Source organism: Cydia strobilella, chromosome Z (genome assembly GCF_947568885.1).
Source record: "Cydia strobilella chromosome Z, ilCydStro3.1, whole genome shotgun sequence".
In the NCBI taxonomy this organism is placed as follows: Eukaryota; Metazoa; Arthropoda; class Insecta; order Lepidoptera; family Tortricidae; genus Cydia; species Cydia strobilella.
The window spans coordinates 47,935,264-47,955,414 of record NC_086068.1 but is presented as its reverse complement, the minus strand read 5'-3'; the positions used below and the strand labels follow the sequence as shown (position 1 = coordinate 47,955,414).

The window sequence follows — 20,151 nt, the reverse complement described above, 5'->3', positions numbered from 1 at the left end:
TTTAACCTTTAATATGTTCTCACTACTGAGGTGAAAAATTATATGCGCAACACGAGAGCAAAGTTACTTTTACATCTCGTGTTTTTGAGTCTTTCGCTTTCTCGGGACTCAAATTAAACACTCGCAAGAAAAACCAACTTTCCTCTCTTGTTGCACAAATAACTATTGTCTACACATTCTACACAGACTACACACATAGTCTGTGCGGAAAGAGAAGAGTCGTGAAATGTATTGGGCCGTTTGGGCCCTTGTCCAAGCTGCGGATCCGAGTGCAGAGAGCGCTGCTCTTCCGCAGCGCCGGAGCTACCCAGATCCAACAGCTTTACCCCGCCGCAGTTGCCTCCCGGCCCCCTCACCCCTCGCCATACGGTCCATTGTAAATTTTTACCCTTGAATACACCCTCTCCAACAAAGAGTTAGTTGCGCCCATTTTGGAAATGGGCAGTAAGTTTTTTGAAGGACAAAATAAAAGGGAAGTAATGGCCAATATTTTTTGTTTATAAAATCAGCTAATCAGCAAAGGGGTTAGGTTAAGTTAGTTAGACATTTGCTGATCAACTGATTTTTCAGCTAACCAATTTTTGCGGATCAGATAAATTGTAATCCAAAATGAAATGGTCCGCTTATCTGGATACCCACTGATTGTTTAATAAAATTTTGATTAATGGTGGATCGCTTACTGCCGATCAAATAATTAATTTGCCAACCAAAACAAATATTTCTTTTATTCTGTTTTTAGTATTTGTTGTTATAGCGGCAAGAGAAATACATCATCTGTGAAAATTTCAACTGTCTAGCTATCACGGTTCATGAGATACAGCCTGGTGACAGACAGACGGACAGCGGAGTCTTAGTAATAGGGTCCCGTTTTTACCCTTTGGGTACGGAACCCTATATAAAGACTACTTATATTAATCAGACAAACTAGCTTTAAATAGGTTTTCGCGAGTCGCACTCTAACTGACTAGGTTTTTCTAGGGGTTTTGATAATAAAAATTAATGTAGAGTTACAATTTTGCTTGATAGTTAATTATTTATTGATCCAAGTTACAGAGCGTTTCGTTATTCGGTTATCATCGTTCTACCTATGTTCTAAGTCTAAGAGGTTAGAGGAGCAGTCTCGTGGATAAAGGGCGGCCTAGCGACATGCAGTTCATTTCACATTTTTTTGTATTTTTTTGTATGTCGTCGGCCGATTTGAAACAAATGTATGGTACCTATAATAAAAGTGTGCAACGTTCAACAAGAAACACAAAGCGTGAACTCAAAATATGCAGGAGACGATTGTACAAAAAATACAATTTGATTCAGAACTGCCCTGAATATTTTGCAACCAGCACACGCTGTATGCTCAAGTTTATAACTTTGTACAAATGTAAATATTTTCGTATAAAAATAAACAATAACATCGCTTAGGCATATCGTGTGTCCAATGGGGCGCGTGCGGTGTGGCGTCAGTGTCGGCGGGCGGAGGGCGCTCGGCGCTCAGGCCGAGGGCTTCTCCGAGACGGCGGTGGCGCCCGACGCAACGGAGCCGTTATCCACGGGCGAGGCCTGGCAAGCCAGCGTCGGGAACTTCTTGTACAGCTCGGCGCGGTATTTCGGGTGGCTGGAACCCAACACATATTTATTGCAGGATCAACGTCTACCTTAATTAACGGCTAACATTAACTTAACCTGCTTAACTACTAACATACGCTATACATATAAAATACCAATAATAAGTAATAATTAACTATATTAGTAACTAAAGCAAGAGTTCTTAACTATGCACATATAATCTATACTACACACTAAATATACTAACTACAGGCGGGACTTTCTTTAATTTATGGTTAGATATAAGCAGAACAGAAGACTGACCTGATGCCGTAAACAATAGGATTGTAGACAGCATTAGCCTTGGCAAAGAGAGAACCCCAGATGGTGGCCAGCGGGCTGATGTTAGCGTTCTCGAACACTCCGGCATAGTTGATCACCAGGTAAGGGGTCCACGCCATGAACCACAGGGAGATGGTCATCAGAGCGACCTAAATAATAAATAACGTTTAGTCGAGATACCCATGGTTCCAAAAGCACCAGTGTCATGCCGTCGTGCCTCTTGCCGTCGTCTCGACGACGACCAACGGGCTCGAGTATGGCCGCCTTCAATTACAGTTAGATTTTGTAATTCGACGAGACCATTCGTTTTTTGGACGCCATTGACGGATATATCCACACCGTAGGTCCAACGCCAAAGACGGATTAATCCGTCACGGACCACAGAGCAACATAGACCTACGTGCATATGCATAAAGTTCAATTTCAGTTGACACTTCGGTGACGTGGCGTCCGAGTGACACTGACAGCTTTTGTGTTTGACACGGTGTCGAAAAGGTTAATAGGCACTTCTGCGTATGTTCATTTACCTTTGCCAGTTTGCACTCGGCACTGGTGTTGGCGTTTTCAGATGACCTGAGCGAAGCGACGTTCATCTTCTTGGCCTGCTCCCTCATAGATTTTTCGTGTGCAGCAACGGCCTGAAACACACGCTTTTCTGTTTAACAGTCCGTGTGTAGCATACCGTTTTTTACCGATACCGGCGGCCAGAAAGAGTGCATGGTTGCAGATTACTTAAGGTAACGACAGCAGGGGGGCTAAAACTTTGCATTTTTGGAGTGATAAATCTGGAAATACAGACGCTACAGATCTCGTTGTTCACACTACTAGACCCCCGTTCCCGTTGTAAACCGCTCAACCGATTTAGATGAAATTTGGTACGGAGATAATTTTAATTACGGGGAAGGACATCCCAGGTAGCAATGACGTCAGCGACGTCATCATGACATAACGGACGTTGTAATTTATATAGTCTCCATGGTTGTAATGACGTATAAATGCTACCTGGCTAGGCTAGTTGGCTAGGATAGGCTAGTTTTTATCAATCATCATCATCGTCATTCCACGCAGACGAAGTCGCGGGCAGAAGCTAGTACAAGTATTTATAATGCGTATTATCGAAATGTGTTTCAATAATGAAATGGACATGCAGTTATAAATCAGTAATGACCTGGACGATGAAGAAGTAAGAGTATATGATAAGCAGCAGAGGCATGAAGTACACGAACACCGAGTAGACGAGGATGTAGCTGCGGCTCAACCAGTCCTTGTTCAAGTAGTCTGTTCCGCAAGCAGTCATGTTGCCCTCAGGCACGTACCTGAAAATGTGGGATTTACCTTTTTAATAGGTAATATACTTATTTTCATAGTATATCTAGTATGGATATTGATATATGAGCAATGGTCAGACGTATTCGACGTTTGTTCTAAGGTAGCTTAATTGACCTGTTCCAGCCGAAGAAAGGCGCAAGTGTCCACGCAAGAGAGAAAGCCCAGATGCCAAGTATTCGCAGCAGAGCTCCGTTGTTAGTCATTGGCTTGGCGGCAATGCCCTTTACGATGACATTGTATCGGTCAAAAGCAATCATGGTCATGGTCCAAATAGAAGCGCAGCCGAATAGAGATCCCGCACAAGCGTACAGTTCACATGCCAGAGGTCCTGTTCGAAGCATTAACGAATAGTTAGTTCACAGTATGTAGAAAATAGGTATAATGGTAAAAAAATTCGTTTCACGAATAAGTTCCTTTGTGACAATGATCCGAAAGAACGTTTTTAAGTGAGACTCACCCCAAACCCACGTTTCATTATAGCAATTGACTACCATAGCCGGAGACATGCAGCACATCATGAGGAAATCCGAGAATGCCAAGTTCACTACGAGTAAATTCGATGGGGTTTTAAGAGACTGAAACATTACAGAATGCAATTAGGTATTAACTAATTAGGTTAAATACCATATTACTATTAGGTTAAAAATACCATATGCTATTTATGGATCATTCCACGATTTCCACGGGCTGTCCCGTACATTTTATTTCCTGTGTTGCAACTTTTTTATCGGCATTTAGAGCAGGCCTTTATTTTTTGACCATTTTTCATAGAAAAGGAAACATATACCTGCAAATATTCAGAAAATTCGCGTTTGTACGAGACAATGGTAGACAATTTCATGGAATGCTCCTTATTTCATAAAAGGTTCTGTTCTGACAAAGAATGAATAAATTACTTTAGTGCACGTGAAGATGTAAATGACCATTCCGTTGCCCGCGATTGAAACAAAGCCGAGTACACCAATAGTGAAGCCCAGTAGACCGTGCCATAGCGGATTCATAGGAGGGAATTGGTACCTGTGACAAAAAAAAACACTTAAAATATCGAGAAGATTTAAGGATTTTTTCAGGATTTTGGTTTGGGAGGGGCCTGAGGGTAGGTTTAGGTAAGGATCCTAATATTTTTCATGGAGGGACTGAGTTGCTTTTGGGTAGGTTGAACCCTTTAGCCCCCCTCCCCTTAATCTAGTCTTTAGTAAGTACAACAAACTTAAAATTATTAAATTTCTTGCAGAGAATAAATATAATTGTGATCGGCTTAAGTCGATTGCATTTCTCTATGTGTGGAGTCTGTTTGAGTAGGTAAGTGTTAAATTACCAGTGTGGGTCGACCATGTGCAGCATTTCAGGCAGCACCTTGTCGACGACCGTCTGGTTGGCAGCGCCGTAGGCGGCCACCTGCCCGCCCCACGCCTGGAGCGCGGCGATTCCAGGGCCCGGGTCCATCGTTCGATGGTACTGATAAACCTTTGGGCAAAAATCATGCAGATACTCGTGATTACTCATAAAAACACTTAGATAATGACACTTTTTAGCCGCAAAAACAGGTAAAGCTCTGATTTCCTAGGATAGTGGTGCCATCATATCATTACAGCGGCCGTCTCCAAACAAAATACTACTCCATCCAGTGCCGGCCCGAGTCCTTGATCAGGGTAGAGCGAAATCGGGTTTTGGCGCCCTTCGTTAAAGCTTTTTACCCAAAAGCAAAACGAACCGTATTTTGGGCCTGCGTCACACTCGCGTCTATAAAAACTTTTTTTTTTCTTATTTGCCATTTAGGTGCCCCCCTTGCCATCCGGCGCCTAGAGCGGCCGCTCCAATCGCTCTACCCTAGATCCGGCCCTGACTACATCCATATATTTTGTATGGAGACGGCCGCTATCCTAGGCAAAAGGACCTAGGACTTAGGTACCGACACCACCTAACCACAGTGTATAATACAGTCATTCAACGAAGCCGCCTAGACAGGGCAACCGTGCGCGTTGCAAGGGGCGACGGGTGTACCGCGCGCACCGCGCACCCGAGCTGCATACATTCTCCATTGTTAGTAGCTCGGTACACATCAAAGTCGTCGGTCCACTGTATCTGTACGTTTTACACTGTGACCGAACCGTGTGAATTGTGATATTGGAAAATTCATTCAATAGTTTATTATTGCTAGCGCTTACATTCTACACCTGTGAAACGCCAAGTCGAGGGGGGGGGGGGGACACTAGAAATGCAGTTAACGTCGGTAAAATGCAGGCGATTTCTATATCTTGCTCCCAGACAACCTACTTTTGCGTAAAGTCGACTTCCGATGCTTTCCATTTTGCAAATTACGTCACCAGATGTCACTATAAAATTGATACAATTTTATGGCATGAATACAACATTGAGAAGGTTGCATATACCTAGCTTGTCAAGACCTTTCTTTATTTATAATGTTGCTACCTGGCAACGGTTGTTTACATGCAACAAGTCAGACAAAAATAAATGTCGTAAACAGAAACAAGCTTATTTTTTCTCTAAATATTAATTTTAAAGTGTAACCGAGTAAAATGGACCACGCAAGGATTAAACACGAGAATAGGGAAATTAGCCTCCCAATATTACAACACCTGGAGGCTTAAAATTTTAATAGTGCTCATTACTGCTCAAGTGTCGGGAAGTTTTGATATTCTCGAAGTCAAAGATATATATAACTCCGTAATAGATGGATACAGTCTAAGGAAAAAACGTGCCTCGAAAATCACGAAAATTTGATTCTCGATCAGATGGCACCACTAGTTTTGGCCTACTCTCGTATAGAGGGCGTTGACGGTTTCGTTTGTTATTTATAATTTTAACGCATATCAGTATAAGAACATGGGTCAAAATCATATAAAAATAATTAATGCAAATAAAAAAATAATTTATACATATTTAAATACATTTTAACGTATTTTTATAAATCTTCATTTTCAGTTTTAAAGGTTGTCGATAGATGGCAGTGAATTTACAGTGGTTACAAAATTTACTGACAGTACCGCTCTATCTTATTATATCCTCTTTGTTGAAGTTAAAAAGGATATACCATAATTGGCGCTCACGATGCGCAGCTAGCGATGAAAAAGACCGATGACATTCTGCAAAAAATCATGCGAATTGATGGAGGTACGTGCTTAAACAAAAGATAATACCTATGCCTGAAATTCTTCAGTTACAAGATGGATCCGAATTATGACGTCGTTACTCATGTCATGTGATAATTTTAAACGATATCTGGAGCAAACTGTGTACGGAGCTACAGAGCGTGGCGTGACGTAGGTATTATATTACCCCAAATTCTCCTAATGTGACAATTATTGCAAAGAAAATGGATATGTGTAAGAGTCAGAAGCTGCAAGTGATGGACTCAACCTACTTGATACCAACTTGGTACCTATTTACACCTGCTTTTATTAGGTACTATCTTTGTATGACATATTGAAAGCAATAAAAATACTTACTTTACTTTGTTTTTTATTAAATTAATTCCACTCTTTAAAACCATTTCTGCATAATGTCATGGGTGGTTTCTGGTTTACAAGTACATTTTTGTTTTTGATACCTTGTAATAAAAAATCTTTTATGTTACAAGAAATCAAACAAAAAACTGACTTGTGAACCGCCCAAGTAGACCTAATATTATGAAGGATGAAAGTACACGTACGTATGTATATGTAGTTGTGCACGCACACATACATAGTTAGTTTCGGGAGCAAGTCAGAGATGGTGATTTCAAATGAGTTTCCATAAAATGCTTCAAGTGGGCTCTCTTTACCTATTATATAGGTACTTACTTTACTCTTTGGCCAAATACAAGTTATCTGTCACTGACGGTTGTAATACTAGCAGGCCTCCTTCACTCGCTCAAAGCCACGCGCTATATGCCTACCGCTCGGCGTATCGTCGACGATATAATCAATCGACAGAGGGCCGCCGAACGCCCGCCTGAGCGCTCGCACCACACGTTTCCCGCGCTTACGCTTCGAAATGCCGAAACCACGTAATTATTGTGCAGTAGATGGGTGTAAAAGTCAAAAAACAAAAGAAAATTTGTCGTTTTTTTAGGGTTCCTTACCCAAAGGGTAAAAACGGCACCCTATTACCAAAGATAGATATAACTCCGTAATAGATGGATACAGTCTAAGGAAAAAACGTGCCTCGAAAATCAAGAAAATTTGATTCTCGTTCAGAGGGCGCTACTAGTTTTGGCCTACAGTCGTATAGATGGCGTTGACGGTTTCGTTTGTTGTTATTTAACAATTTTAACGCATATCAGTGAAAGAACATGGGTCAAAATAATAAAAATAATTAATGCAAATAAAAAAGATCATTTATCTATATTTAAATACATTCTATCGTATTTTTATAAATCTTCATTTTTAGTTTTAAAGTGTGTCGACAGATGGCAGTGAATTTACTGGGGTTACAAAATTTACTATGACAATACCGCTCTAGTATAAGTTACTCTATGCTATTACTAAGACTCCGCTGCCGCTGTCCGTCTGTCACCAGGCTGTATCTCATGAACCGTAATAGCTAGACAGTTGAAATTTTCACAGATGATGTATTTCTGTTGCCGCTATAACAACAAATACTAAAAAGTACGGAACCCTCGGTGGGCGAGTCCGACTCGCACTTGGCCGGTTTTTTCATTTCCGAGAGACGAAGAAAGGTGAGTAGTATTTTAAATCTATCTTTATGAATTTTGTCACTATTTATTTCTTTGAACATAAGTAGATAAATCGTAAATTAAGGAGTTTTTTGAGTCAGGTATTATGAGTGTTGTTTTTAAATATTTGATTGACTAATATAAAATATGGTTGATTCGCAACATTCGTTTTATTACAATAATAACATAAGTAACAGTACAACCCTAGCGCATTCTTACGATGACGCGTTGGCACGTGGCTCGCACGGCGAGCTAGGCAGTCTCGACTCTTTGTGCGCATACTTATGGTACATTTCTTCTCGTCCTGAGCAGCAGGTATTATTATTAAGATTTTGTAGGCTATTATAGAGTAGGTATTTTCGCTTTTGTATGGGAATGATGTATCTGTTACGTAGTAACTATTTTTTAATCTGTGATACTAGGAGGATATAATTAACCAAACGGAGACTGTCTGTAATTTGCTGTACAAAAAAGTCTGGCAATTTTTGCGGGGGAGGGGAACGTCAAAAGTATACGTAACGTCAAAATAGCCATGCCAGATAAATGTCAGTCCATACATTGTGTAATTTGTGTATGACCATTGGCCGACTATTTTCGACAGAGGGGAATGCCTGTTAATGGCTACTCCTTTTGGTTATATCCTCCTAGTTGTAATAAAGTAGGTAAATGGTAAGGATTATACTTACTTTACTCTTTGGTAAGGACTTTCTAACAAATAATTTCGTACATCGACCCGCCTGTTCCTATCTCTATCGCACGCGCATAATTATATAGCTGTCCCGCCCATGATGCCGGCGCGGCGGTCAATGACACTGTGCGAGCACAGGGAATATTACGCGAAACTGCGTAGGTGGCGCCACTACCACAATCTTAGGGTCTATCGCGAAACAAGAAAATCGAAATTTCGTTATCTAACATCTCTGTCACTTGCGTATGCATGCATGCAATTTACGTTACATTGCGGTATCTGATCAAACTTTTGAATGCAGTTTACCTTAGTAGTCGGCAATGTAACGTAAATTGCATGCAAGCTCTTGCTATTAGAGTTTTGAAATTAGAGATATCGGGAGCTCACAAATAATACAAAAGGTAATCACGGTCTATATCCCGGTCAATATAAGTCTAGTGAAGCTCTTGCTAGTCTAAACCTCGCTTATGGTTTACTAAAAAGGCTAGAGTTAAACCAAGACAAGTCTCCAACGATTTTGACAGCACACGTAGTGCAAGATAGTGCAAGTGTTATTATAAAACGTCAACTTCTATGAAATTATGACGTATAAATAACGCACTGCGAATGCTTGGCGAATGCTATCAAAATAGTTGCAGACTTTTCTTGGTCTAACTCAAGTGGTGCAAGAACAGTGGTGGAAGGGTGGAAGAACATTGCAGTAATGTCCTCTATTATGCGTGTGCCATAGAGATTATGAGAGGTGGGTCAATGTATGAAATTATTCGTGCATAATAGCGTCGCTTTTTTAGATCACTATACGGTTGGCAAAAATGTATTAGGAATCTTGAGGCCTTTCTCTAGGAACTTCCGCGATTTGAATCCTGAGTTTTTGACTTTCGCTCGATAGAAAAAAATCACGAACATAGGTTTAAAAATAAAATACACTTTAAAAAATTGTAATAAAAGTACAAAAACTATGATTTTTTTAAATGAGCAATACATGCTTATAATGCTTGAGGGAACTCAGCGATTACTTATTTATTATTAAAACACAAAAAAAAAACATTATATCCGCGGTCCCGAGCCCGCACATACATCTCGCTCTCGCTTTCGCTTAGTGAGAGTGATAGAAGAACACGAGTCTACTAGGCCTTAATAGGTAAATTCATATTGGTATCGACGCATGCAAAATAAATATTTATAACAAAAACCAAAAATCAATATTAAAAACCTTTCTTTATTTTCTTTATACGAAACTTACGAAAGCCCTATTTAATTTTAAATTAAATTTATTTTATGATATGTAATAGCATAGCATTATAAATTTTCTTTACATTTTTTTACGTTCCATTATTTCTATTAACTTTTATTTATTAGGTAGGCCAAAGCGTTAAAGTTTGTCAAAATAAATATAAGTACAATAGATACCTATATACTAGCAGGTACTTACTTAAAATGAGGAAATTCCTACGAGATGGTTATCCCAAAAATACTGAAGAAAATCGCTGCACGAACTACTCCAGTCTTAAGTATAGAATAACCAAACCCGTACGTTGAGGGCGGTCGAGGCTGCAGGTTGGAGGTGACTCGCAGCTGCTCGCGCCACCAGCTCTTTATAAGTGCCCTGTGGAAATACGTCATGGAACAAAATCGATTTCCATAATTCAATATAGTTTTTTAATACGACACAATGTTTCAACAGGGTTGACGCTTCACTATCTAATGCGAAAAAGTAACACTTCAGTCTACTTCTTTCGGCACAGCATCAGCGTACTTTTAACGTTTTTGAGGTGGTAGAATCTACTCTACTCAGACCTCCATTTTTGCTAAGACATATAAAAAAGGCTTATTAATGCCATAGAGTAACTTATACTAGAGCGATACTGTCATAGTAAATTTTGTAACCCCAGTAAATTCACTGACATCTGTCGACACATTTTAAAACTAAAAATGAAGATTTATAAAAATACGATAGAATGTATTTAAATATAGATAAATGATTTTTTTTATTTGCATTAATTATTTTTATGATTTTGACCCATGTTCTTTCACTGATATACGTTAAAATTGTTAAATAACAAACGAAACCGTCAACGCCATCTATTCGACTGTAGGCCAAAACTAGTAGCGCCCTCTGAACGAGAATCAAATTTTCTTGATTTTCGAGGCACGTTTTTTCCTTAGACTGTATCTATCTATTACGGAGTTATATCTATCTTTGTTAATGCTAAATCGAATCTGGCATTCTTGGCTATATCGAATGTTTACACATACAATACTTTCCTATTACCTACATACGGTAACCAGGCCAAAAGCGGGTAGGCTGCCTAAAGCGGGTAGGCTGCCTAAAGCGGGTAGGCGCTAGGCGCCTATACATCGTTGTATGTAACAGTAATGTGAATGTAACTGTCAATGTATGAATGCGCCGTAAGAGACCGTTCGCCAACGAGTTTCAATTAGGTCCCAGCAATCCGCGCTATGCAGTATGCCGCTTCCGCCTAGCGGTATGCCGTTTAAGTTTTGTGGTGTTTTTGTTAAAAATAATCAAGGTAAGTGTTGTCTGATTAGTCAGATATCTTAGCAGATAAGAGATTACTAGTTAGCAGTGTTGCTGTATGATTTTAGCCAGATTTAACATTGAAATGAGATCGAATGCATTCACGTGTCTGTTCGTATTTCAAACTTATATCTTGTCAATGTCAATAAGTGGCTTTAGGCCAAAGATATATATAACTCCGTAATAGATGGATACAGTCTAAGGAAAAAACGTGCCTCGAAAATAACGAAAATTTTATTCTCGATCAGATGGCACCACTAGTTTTGGCCTACTCACGTATAGAGGGCGTTGACGGTTTCGTTTGTTATTTATAATTTTAACGCATATCAGTGAAAGAACATGGGTCAAAATCATATAAAAATTATTAATGCAAATAAAAAAATAATTTACATATTTAAATATATTTTAACGTATTTTTATAAATCTTCATTTTCAGTTTTAAAGTTTGTCGATAGATGGCAGTGAATTTACAGTGGTTACAAAATTTACTATGACAGTACCGCTTTATCTTATTATATCCTCTTTGCTTTAGGCAAAGCGGGTCGGGCCTTTTCCCTCAAGTCCATCAAGAAAAGAAAGAGGGTATAGCCACTTACTAAGTTTACATATATGTAATGTAGCAACACATTTATATTGATTGTAAGATCTCTAGAATATGTCGCAATGCTGATTATACGACTGTTATTAATATTATAACCAGGTAAAATACAATAAAGTAACTAAAAATTGTTAAAGATTCGCATCTAAATCTCACAGAAATCAAAATTCCAAACGGTAGTAGTTTAGGACATTTCATTTCATGATACCGTTTGGTAGTGATTATTTTAGTATATTATTTTTGTGTCAATTTTGTAATTATATATTTAGTTTAGATATAAGTTATATAAGTTTAATTTTATAAATACCCGATTTGCCCAACCACTACACGTTTTGCCCAAAGCGCCAACCCACTTAAGGTCCAAGTCTGGGCAAATCGGGTTTTAGCAAACCCTTTGCTTTTCTTCTATTGTACGAAGATTTTAAGCGAAAACTTTAAAAAAAGCGCACTAAGGGTCCCGTACCATTACACAAAAAACGGCATAAAATCACGTTTGTTGTATGCCCCACTTACATATGTTTATGAAATTAATTTTTTTTTAATTTCAGTTGATTGAATGAAAGGTAAATTGCGGTTTACGATTTATGACGTATTAAAAAAAACTACTTACTAGATCTCGTTCAAACCAATTTTCGGTGGAAGTTTGCATGGTAATTGGTAATGTACATCATATATTTTTGTTAGTTTTATCATTCTCTTATTTTAGAAGTTACAGGGGGGGGGGGAACACACATTTTACCACTTTGGAAGTGTCTCTCGCGCAAACTATTTACTTTAGAAAAAAAAATATATTAGAAACCTCAATATCATTTTTGAAGGTATGGTATATCGAAAGGTATGGGTTTGATGAAAAAATTTTTTTTGAGTTTCAGTTCTAATTCTAAGTAGGTATAGGGAACCCCCAAAATTTATTGTTTTTTTTCTTTTTTTGGGTGAAAATCTTAATGCGGTTCACAGAATACATCTACTTACCAAGTTTCAACAGCATAGTTCTTATAGTTTCGGAAAAAAGTGGCTGTGACATACGGACGGACAGGCAGACAGACAGTCATGACGAATCCATAAGGGTTCCGTTTTTTGCCATTTGGCTACGGAACCCTAAAAACGATGTTATAAATTCCCTAACTAATGACTACATATTCGCTACTTTAATAGGTACGATAAAATCGTAGGTTCTGTTAGTTTACCCGCGTTGGGCCCGCTTACCCTATATCTTAACATTTCGCAAACAGATCCCTGAGTTAAAAATTGTTTTCGAGTAAGTTAATACTCACATACATATAGGTACCTGATAAATTGCTGAATAACCTATTTCGGTCATTCCCAGATTTTAAAACAACAACGGTTGTCACTTCTGTGGACAATATTTACAGCTTGTGTATATGATTTATTCACAAAGGTTAAGGTTAAGTCACCTCAAGGATCGAGTACCTACCTATAATTGTAGGTAAGTACTACCTTATGCGGGCGTAGGAGAGACCTGACCCTAACTAATTGCTGTGCATAACGCTGTCCGTTACCGTAACAACTAATAAAATTAATCTTTAAAAAAAAGTAAAACCGACTTCAAACGGGAAAAGATAAAATATTAGGTATCTCATTCTACCTATATATGCGCTAGCAAACTTATACGTTTGAAGTCGGTGCCCTGGTATAGTTTGATAAGAACAAATAAAGAACCAGTATTGTAACTATTTAGCTTGGCACCGACTTCAAACGTATCAGTTTGCTAGCGCATATAAAACGAGATAATATTATAATTTTTTTCCGTTTGAAGTCGGTTTTACTTTTTTTTAGATTAATTTTATTTTTCCATTTCATTGTTCTTCATCTGTCTGGCCAAACTGTCACTAAACATTTTTGGACTTCGGGTAAGTTTCAAGGTCTGGATCTAAGCTACCAAGATTTGAGGAGTTGGACCGCACGGAACCCATCATCAGAACTAGACCTTAATACAAATGTTCCTTCAGAACTTACTTGTGCTTAACAAATATAACGAAGAGCGATATGCGTTGTTAAAGAGTCCCGTTCTGGTCATCACCACTGGTTCCACTTCATCAAATGGTACTGTTTTGGATGAAAATACTAAAACCGGTATATGTATGCCTATAAGATATGAAGTTCCCTGGATTCCTAATGGATCCCTTCATCAAAACTGGGTTTTTTACAAAAACGGGACCAACTAGGGACTATATATATTGAAACAAAAAAATAATTTTCGAAATCGGCTCAGAAATCACGGAGATCTTAGGTAACATACAAAAAAAAACGGTCGAATTGATAACCTCCTTTTTTTGAAGTCGGTTAAAAAATAATTCTAGATTGATGTGTGCAGTGGTGCAATCAAACCCATGTCAAAATACAGCTTTCTTCTAGCACTAAATACGTAATCGTCGCTAGTCAGCAAACAACGGCAATCCACGGCGGGCACATTTGACCAAATTTTATAAGTTTAATAGTTTTAGTTTATTGAATTTTAAGAACTTTGTGAAATAAACCCAGAATCTGTAGTGGCTGTGAGTAAGAAATGAGCAACGATATGGAATTAAGTTATAGATAGAGGTGGTTAAGAGCTTTTTAATACGGTTGCTCAAAAAGTGCTACTTTTCGTGGCTGTTTAGCGTGCGGAAAGTTGGTTTTCGCGAACTAGTGCTTTTTACTTTTCCAATTTTTTTAATTTATACTTGTTCCAATTCATGACTAATTATTGATGAGTGTTTATATTAGTTTCCTTTAAACGTCGTAATCAACATAAAAACCTACTGTTAAAGTAAGAATACGAAAAATATTCATATTTCATATTTTATTACTTACCTCTTCATCATTGTAAGTATTATAACACGTTTATTTTTTAATGTTGAAAAACCGTTCTTAATAAGTTGTCTGAATGGAACGGAACGCCTGTCAAAGAAGAGGCGTATTTTCTTACTGCAAGAATGTTTTAAGTTTCCAAAGGCAACATTCGATATTGTTTTTATAAATACTCGTCAAATTTACAAATAATCGTAAATAACGATATTTAGGTAATAATAGTACAATGTTTTAATATTTACAATTGTTTCTGTCTTATAGAACATGCATTTGAAAAAAAAAATCATTGAAGTGGGTTCAATAATAATAATAATAACAAAATTTGTAACTTGTTGCTTTTCTTATTTTTTCGCAACTGTATTAAAAAACGTCGTTCGATACACGTGCAGATATGTCATTCTTCACTCGTCCCGAGTCATGACATACTTTCCGCACTAGCATCGAAATGTACTATTGTAAGTTTGTACGCATGCACTCGCTATACTTACTGATTATTTATATTTAGTTCTGCTGTAGTTAAGTTTCTCTGAAGTAAAATGTATAATATCTTTGAGAAAATAAAGTTCAATAAACCTAATTAAAAAATAGATACTTACATAATATATTAGTTAGTTGCTTCGGTGCATTCCCTGTCTTGAGTAGCCAGTTCGCTAATGTAGTTATGAACGCTATAAGACGCATCAAGGGAGGCTATAACAGGATTACCCACCACCTAAGAAGGATGCATAAAGGCATTTAAGTAACTGGATTGTTGCAAAAAGGGGCCACGTTTCTGGACTGCATACGTATATATAAGTAGGTATCTTGTTTGTTAGTATCTATCCACAATGAGGATATAATATAATAAGATAGAGCGGTACTGTCATAGTAAATTCACTGCCATCTATCGACAAACTTTAAAACTGAAAATGAAGATTTATAATGTATTTAAATATGTATAAATTATTTTTTTATTTGCATTAATTATTTTTATATGATTTTGACCCATGTTCTTTTACTGATATGCGTTAAAATTATAAATAACAAACGAAACCGTCAACGCCCACTATACGAGAGTAGGCTAAAACTAGTGGTGCCATCTGATCGAGAATCAAATTTTCGTGATTATCGAGGCACGTTTTTTCCTTAGACTGTATCCATCTATTACGGCGTTATATATATCTTTGGTATCCATATCCATATAAGACTGCCGAGTATAAGTACCATATAAGTACCTTATGTTTTATGTTATGTTAGGTACGTACGGTTGTGACGATGCTCGTGCTCAACTCAAGGCGTCAGCCTTTTATAAAACGGCCCTCTGCGATAACCTCATTTACGTAGGCTTTTTGCATACGTTTGGCTGAAGAAATAGGTAACCCTTTCTGTGTGGGGTAAGAGGAAAGGGGACGAAATTACGTGACCGCTTCTCCATACAATCTTAATCCCCATTTTCCTCTCTAGATACCTATTAACATTATAGACAATATTGCGCAATTTGATGTTAACTAAGTATATTAACTACAGCTATAAACCTTCATTTTTTTTCGGTTTATAAATTATTACAAGCGTTAGGAGCTTTAGAAAAATGTACCAACGGAATTTGTTTTTCGCTCTTATAATATTGATACCTGATTTAAAAATATAGTAGGTATTTATGTCACAAAAGTTTAACTGTGGCCTAATAATATATTTAATACTTATTATGGTAAGTTAATTATGTACCTACTTAGGGTTCATCTATTAATTACGTCACACGAATTTCTAGGCTTTTTGACCCCACTTGGTCACATTTGGCAAACCCGTCCCCCCTGGTGTGACGTCACATTTTTTCAACGAAATCGGCAAATCGAATTAAGTAGGTATAGTTTGTCAAAGGACTGTCTCATTTCAAACAGACAGAGAGAATCACACTATCTTTGTCTTACACTAGTACTAGCACCCAAAAGAAAAGGATGAGTATAGTTTATTTTGTTCTTATTTACTGACAAGATTTGCTTGACCAACTTATATTATTAATATTTTATAACGAATAAAAACGATTATCGTTTTAAAAACTTGTTATTTACTTAACTGTACAGCGAATAAAATAATTTAAATAAAAAAGTGACGTCACAAAGATTTAGACCCTGCACCTCCGCCTAGTCACAACATGCCACATTTTCTTGACCCCCTCCCACCTCCTAAATGTGTGATGTCGCGTAGTCTGGAGCGACTTCAGAAATTCTGCTCCCACAACCTTGATGCTGGCAAAATTGTCCCAATGGACAGATGCCATAAGAACCAAAAACTGAACTGAACTGACTTCAATAACATACAACTTTGTCGGTAGAAAAAGGCGCGAATTTCATTTTCTATGAGACCATAACCCTTCGCGCCTACATTTTTTTTTTAATTTGCCGCTTTTTTCTACTGACGGAAATGGCTTGACAGACTATAGGTATACATCAGAGCATTTCGGATGCGTTTGTTGCAAGATCTGTAGAGCCCTAAACGCATGGTGCGTTCAGATACCACTAAAATTAGGTTTTCACGAATGCCACAAATTAGATTAATGGTACGATTCAATTTTGAAATAACTGTAATCGAATCTAGAGTGATCTAGACCTTAATTAACTAACAATTATTATTCCTAAATTTGGAAAAACAAACCTAAATTTTACAAAATACTATATATTTCACAGTATCTAAACGCAACTGAGATCAATCATTTCAATCGATTGTAAAATTTGTAAACTTTACTGAACGAAACGACTAAAATTTATGTCTGTTTTCTGTTTTATTCGTTATACTGCTGTATAGTATAAAGCTTGTGTAGTTAGTTAATTGTGAAATGGATTTGAATGATGATATAGAATTAAGTGAAGACGAAGAAATCACAGTAGAAACAGTGTTAAAGACGGTACAGTGCGCATGGCAAAATGAACGTTTAGCGCCAGAAATCCTACCCCACCGCAACGATATGGTAGAATGCATGTTGGGACAAGTACAGCACATGGAAAGAAACATCAACAAACTCCCTAAAACAGATCTTCGAGCGTCCATTCATAAAATGGAATTAAGTAGAATAAAATTTGTAATATGTAATTACTTAAAAACTAGGCTACATAAGATAGAGAAATTTTGTATTCCCATAGTTAATGAAGAAAGACAACGAATAGAATCAGGAACCAACTATCTTACACCGGCCGAGTTCAAATATGCCCAGGAGTATTTAATGAGCATGGAGAATCATTTAAAAAAAGTTGTTTTGAATAAAGTGCCTGGCAACATGCAAGCCCTAGAACTGAGCAAGCTGGCAGTATACCCTAATTTACACAGTCATGTGTTCCTGAAGGCGAACGACACTGTCACTGGAGTAGTCCTAGAGGACCAGCCTGGAGACCAGGATGAAGAAATTGACTTAGAAGGTATGGATTGTGCGACTTCGAACCGAACTTAGTATACATATAAACTTAAAAATAAAGTAATGCATTGCATTATGTATAGAGATATAATGTAGTAATTTGGCAATAATAAAGTATACTCCCTATCTTAAAAACCGGCAATGCACTTACAACCCCTCTGGTGTTGCGGGTGTCCATGGGCAACAGTGCTAACCATCAGGTGATTGATGCTCGGTTGCCTCCTATATTATATTTAAAAAAAAAGGTTATTTAGATAACGTGGACACCTGCCTAAAGAACTAGTATCACTTAAGAGCTCTGCAACATTCCTAAAACTTAGTTACTTTAGAGTGGTCCCAAAACTTTCATTTTCTAGAGCAGTCAGGCCTCTTCTTCCTTTTCCTGGCCGGATTGCATGACATTTGGCTTATTCAGAATATCAGTAAACTAAAGAACAGAGCTGTACCATTACTTGTTTACTTTATAACAATAATAAAATAGTTCAGCCTGTATACATCCCACTGCTGTGGGCACAGGCCTCCTCTCATGCACCACGCCAGAGGGCTTGGGATACTTTATAATATGTTCATATTTTCCAGATGGATCACAACACATTCTGCAGTACAAACCAATAGCTGAACTGGTCAAAAACGGAAAGGTTCAGTTAGTGTGACAGGAAGTGTGACACTGTACAGAAAACAGTAATAAGCATACGTCGCACTACAGCGGGCATTTTGCGGGCAGGTCATTAGGTAAGGTTTACAAAAAAACAACTTACGAGTACATGTAGTATTTGTAACATAGTTACCTGTTATCATGTATTCATCTTTAATGTGTAATACTCTTTGAAGTGACAACTGATAAGCCCATTTAAGTGGCCATCTAAAAAACAGATAAATAGCTGACATGCCATGCGTCATTATGACTGTCGTTCATATTATTTTTATTTAAAATTGAAGGGATATAAACTACTATACCTAACTAACGTACAGCCTTAGTTGCTAAGGTATTTTTATTTGCACATTACAAATACTAGGTACCAAATACTAAGTACTTTATTCTGACAACTCGAAAATTGATTTGTGAACCTTACGAAGTGACATGCCCGCTAAATGCCCGCTGTAGTGCGACGTATGGTAATAAGTGGTTGTGTAAAATGCAGGCTTGAACACAAGTTTGCTAGATAACATAAGCCATATTGTCATCACAATACTATACTACATTCAGCGTTTTTAAGAATAGCAATTATTCACATGGGTTTTGTATATATACCTATTAAACAAAAAAAATTTATACATGTAAATGATAAGAGTGTGTGAAATGTAATTGTATGCACTATAATGAATTGTGTCTCCTATTATTTTAGACTGACTGTATGTATTCACTGATTGTGAATGTTTTTAAGTTGCCAAAAGGACTTTATGCCCTGCCATGCTATTATAAAATAAAATAAAAAATTTAATAAATTCTGTAGCTAAAGATTACGTTTTATATCCCCATGTCTCTCTCCAACTAAAGTTTTGCACTCTTAACTCTGTTTATATGTATATATATATATATATATATATATATATATATGTTTTTTTTTTCCTATTCATGGCTTTTACTCCTCGCTAAGTTTAGCAAGGTGGATTCTGCCAATGTAGAGGTGTAGACTTTTGACTTGTGAGACAATCAAACTTTAGTATCTTGAATATAAAAACAGAGTTATTATATTCAAGATACATACAGAATTACATATATATATATATATATATATATATTTATTTAAATTTTAGTTTATGTTGAGCTCCGACAGCCCTGTTTTACTCTGCGTTAGATGAGGATATGCAAACAGTCTTGATCTACCAAGTTGCATTTTCATGATTTATGTTATTTAAGAAATAGTGAGTTCATTTTTATTACTACATACAGTACACACTGCATTTTAGGGTCTGATGTTATTCGAAAATGAAATACAAACTGTTAATATACACTGACGAATTAAACAATATGATGTTGATGATTTTCTTTGCAAATCAATGTAATGTCCTTAAATCAACTTAATACCCTCCATTGCTATCATCAATTAATATCACCGATTTGGAAGGAAGGATCAAGGCTTGGACCCGTATAAATAAATTAGTGGGTTAATCTTACACATTATGTTTGTCTTGGTTTAAAATCGATTGTGCTGTATGAGAAAAAAATAGTCCCAAAAAAATGCTAAGAGATGACTCAAAATTCGGTCGGGATCCTTAACATACACATTTGTTATCATAA

The 20,151-nt window shown here is 37.2% G+C and overlaps 2 protein-coding genes across 2 annotated transcripts; one reads left to right on the top strand and one right to left on the bottom strand.

Annotated features, from left to right (window-relative positions):
• Nucleotides 1-1,218: 1,218 nt before the first annotated feature.
• On the bottom strand, nucleotides 1,219-10,162 carry LOC134754898 (opsin-1). The gene is made up of 9 exons (XM_063691368.1): nucleotides 10,009-10,162; nucleotides 4,529-4,677; nucleotides 4,107-4,227; nucleotides 3,668-3,785; nucleotides 3,325-3,538; nucleotides 3,050-3,197; nucleotides 2,409-2,519; nucleotides 1,864-2,030; nucleotides 1,219-1,609 (listed from the first exon to the last, which is right to left on the bottom strand). The coding sequence occupies exons 2-9, from the start codon at nucleotides 4,654-4,656 to the stop codon at nucleotides 1,486-1,488; spliced, it is 1,131 nt and encodes a 376-aa protein (XP_063547438.1). The 5' UTR covers nucleotides 4,657-4,677; nucleotides 10,009-10,162; the 3' UTR covers nucleotides 1,219-1,485.
• Nucleotides 10,163-17,259: 7,097 nt separating this feature from the next.
• LOC134754053 (DNA replication complex GINS protein SLD5) lies at nucleotides 17,260-19,246 on the top strand. The gene is made up of 2 exons (XM_063690111.1): nucleotides 17,260-17,913; nucleotides 18,489-19,246. Exons 1-2 carry the CDS (start codon nucleotides 17,337-17,339, stop codon nucleotides 18,560-18,562), a joined length of 651 nt encoding a protein of 216 aa, XP_063546181.1. The 5' UTR covers nucleotides 17,260-17,336; the 3' UTR covers nucleotides 18,563-19,246.
• Nucleotides 19,247-20,151: the final 905 nt, after the last annotated feature.

Bases quoted from the DNA above. Each gene is read 5' to 3' on its own strand.
- LOC134754053 (XM_063690111.1), top strand. From the start codon at position 17,337: ATGGATTTGAATGATGATATAGAATTAAGTGAAGACGAAGAAATCACA. The intron at 17,914-18,488 runs GTATGGATTGTG...CATATTTTCCAG, and splicing joins TGAAGAAATTGACTTAGAAG to ATGGATCACAACACATTCTG.
- LOC134754898 (XM_063691368.1), bottom strand. From the start codon at position 4,656: ATGGACCCGGGCCCTGGAATCGCCGCGCTCCAGGCGTGGGGCGGGCAG. The intron at 3,786-4,106 runs GTAATTTATTCA...GTAATGTTTCAG, and splicing joins ACATCTTCACGTGCACTAAA to TCTCTTAAAACCCCATCGAA. The intron at 3,198-3,324 runs GTCAATTAAGCT...CCACATTTTCAG, and splicing joins CCTTTCTTCGGCTGGAACAG to GTACGTGCCTGAGGGCAACA.